Below are 2670 nucleotides of genomic sequence, written 5' to 3'. Positions count from 1 at the left end.
CACTGGGTTTGTTCAGCCACTCACCCTTGTCCTTTCTTCCTTAGCACCCTACTGCAATGAGCTGATGAAGAATCTGGAATCCAGCCCACTTTCCAGGATTATCTGGAGGGCTTTGAAACCTTTGCTGATTGGGAAGATCTTGTACACTCCAGACACGCCAGCCATAAGGAAGGTCATGACTGAGGTAAGTCTAGCTCTATCCTCTGATACGTAGAATGAGGTATGTCCTCTGGCTGTGCAGCTTAGCTGCTCTGTGTTAAATTGGGCCCAAACACAAGCCTAGAGAGGATTGCCTACAAAGCATAGCCTCCCTAGTCTCTTGCCTCCCATGCCACTTGCTGTTCAAGGCTCAAGGAGAAAAGGCCAGGCTGAACTCTTTCTAGACTTGGCTGGAAGCTTTCCTGGTGGTGCCTTTCAATTATCCACAGGCTTTGCATCTCTGATGTGGGATATGTGCGTGGGGAAGACCTTGATAAGCCTTCAGGTGTCCTTCCTCTCCTCCACTGCAGGCTGGTCAGCAGATCCTTAATCATTCCCGATTGTGGTTTACCTAATGTGCTCTCTAAATTCCCCAAGATCCCTCAGCAAGACTCTTTTAGCACATGGGGAGGGGCTGCCTCTGTGTGCCCTTCGTCTCCAAGGCAGAGTCATTCTCCACCAAGCTGTGAAAGGCAGTGCTTAGCCACAGGCATCCACACTCCCTGTTGTTGTTTTCCTTCCAAGTGCACTTGATTTTCTCTACTCTGGTCCTTGCAGAAGCTGAGCTGCTGTTTGAATATAACCAACACTCAGTACTTCACTTGACAGGTCAATGCACCCTCTCAGCCCGCAGCGGACCTCTGCCAGCTTTTAGAAATAACCTTCCTCTCCTCTTTGCCAACAGGTGAACAGGACGTTCCAGGACCTGGGTGTGTTTCGTGACCTTGGGGGGATGTGGGAGGAGATAAGCCCGAAGATCTGGACGTTTATGGAAAGCAGTCAGGAAATGGATCTCATTCGGGTCAGTATGCTCTCCTTGCCAGAACCACCATTGTAGTCTTCTGCAATAAGTGATGAAATACTTACTTGAGATGGTGCTTCAGTGCTGAGCTGGGCAGATAAATAGAATGGGTGGGACCCCTTCTTGAAATGTGCTGTGATTTTACCAATTTGCATTATGCTTGGCATTCCCTCCTTCATGTAACGACCTGCTGCAAACAGGAGCAGTGCGTGTTTAACATCCATTTCTAATCTGCCTCTGTGGGTAAGTGGGCCATTTCTTCCACAGTGTTGCCCTAATGCTTTATGAATATCTGCCTTGGGGTATTTTTGTAAAGTGGGGACCTGTGGGGTTGGTGACGTGTTCAGCTTCCTGTGCTGTGCGCTTGTCCACAACAGGGCTCTCATGATAGCAGCAAAGCAAGTGGTTGTATACCTGGATCAGATGCTGGAAGGTGCCAGGTGGCCGTAGGCCTCACTGGGTACAGTAGGAATCAAATGGTTATCATGCTAGAGCTCAACCTAGATGCCTGGCAATAATCTGACACAAATCTTATAAAAACTTAATTTGGAGTTGCATGGTACACTTAATTTAGTAATACTTGGGTGCTCATGGGAGAAAAGCAAACCTCACCCTACAGCTGATCACTTCATAACGTGCCTTGCATACTAGACCGTGAAGAAGGGGCTAGGAGTCTTGTTTGGATTTTACATGCTTTCTGCTAACCTGTTGGCTCCCTGGAGCATTGTGCCAGCGTTAAGACTTGCATTACTGGGGCATTATCTGCTTAAGTGGCTTAGTTCACTGTTGCTTCCCTCAGGTGCAACTCTGAGGGGTTGGTCTTCGCACCCCGTGCTGAAGTCTTTGGAAACACAGTGATATAAAACCGGGATCGTGCAACAGAGAAACAATTGTAGAGTAGCTTTTCCTGCTGTCTCTGTAAGGTAGCTGGTTGGGTGTCGTAGTGGAGCTGTTATACAGACTTCCCCAAGTCTTTCAAGCCTTGAAGTTCATTCTTTGTTTACCCCAATGTAATGCTGTGCTGAATAGTCTCTTGACTTGCCCTGTTGCACTTGCCCATCAACATAACATACTAGAGGGTCAGAGACATAATTTTCATCACTCCCGTGCCTTTGTTGGCTTTATGAAAATTAATTCTGTAGATGTTGGCATCAGGGAGATGAGAATTGGGGCCACCAACTGTAAATTGAACTGTTTGCAGAAAGTGCAGACAGAAAGTCAAGGTTTGGATATTGGTTTGCAGTCGTGTCCTTTGAAAAGTGAATGCTGCAGCATTTTGGCTTTTTTTAAATGAGCCCCAGGCTTTTCTGGTTTTGTGTTTTATACTTCTCATTAACCCTGCTGGCTCTGGTAGTTAATTCTTGATCTTCCCAGCAGTCTGGCTGCCTGGCACAGTAGCAGGGCTCATTTATTGTCACCTGTTCCAGTTCACACAAGCAGGAGTACTTCACTGTCAGTGCCTAGGCAGCTCCCGGGCAGCATCCCATTCAGTTCAGAGGTGCAGCACGGATCACTTTTACATGAATATGCTGAACCACAGAGTTGCCTGTTTGTGGCTGCTTTCAAGGGGAAGGTCGGTCCTTTGCTGGTTGTTAGCCACCAAGGCTGCCATGCTGCTGGGTGACTGGCCATCACTTACCAACTTTCTGGATTGTGCAATCTGTTTGACA

General features: G+C 47.6%; 1 protein-coding gene across 1 annotated transcript in view; it reads left to right on the top strand.

Moving 5' to 3' along the window:
• Positions 1-2670, top strand: part of ABCA1 (ATP binding cassette subfamily A member 1) — a 68222-nt gene that overhangs the window by 35039 nt on the left and 30513 nt on the right. Inside the window, exons 7-8 of the mRNA XM_035891194.1 lie at positions 45-184; positions 884-1000. Coding sequence (XP_035747087.1) covers positions 45-184; positions 884-1000 — 257 coding nt within the window. The remainder of the gene's footprint in view (positions 1-44; positions 185-883; positions 1001-2670) is intronic.

This window comes from Egretta garzetta, unplaced genomic scaffold (genome assembly GCF_000687185.1).
Source record: "Egretta garzetta isolate BGI_Z169 unplaced genomic scaffold, ASM68718v1 scaffold693, whole genome shotgun sequence".
NCBI classification, from domain to species: domain Eukaryota; kingdom Metazoa; phylum Chordata; class Aves; order Pelecaniformes; family Ardeidae; genus Egretta; species Egretta garzetta.
This window is presented reverse-complemented; position numbering and strand designations above follow the sequence as displayed.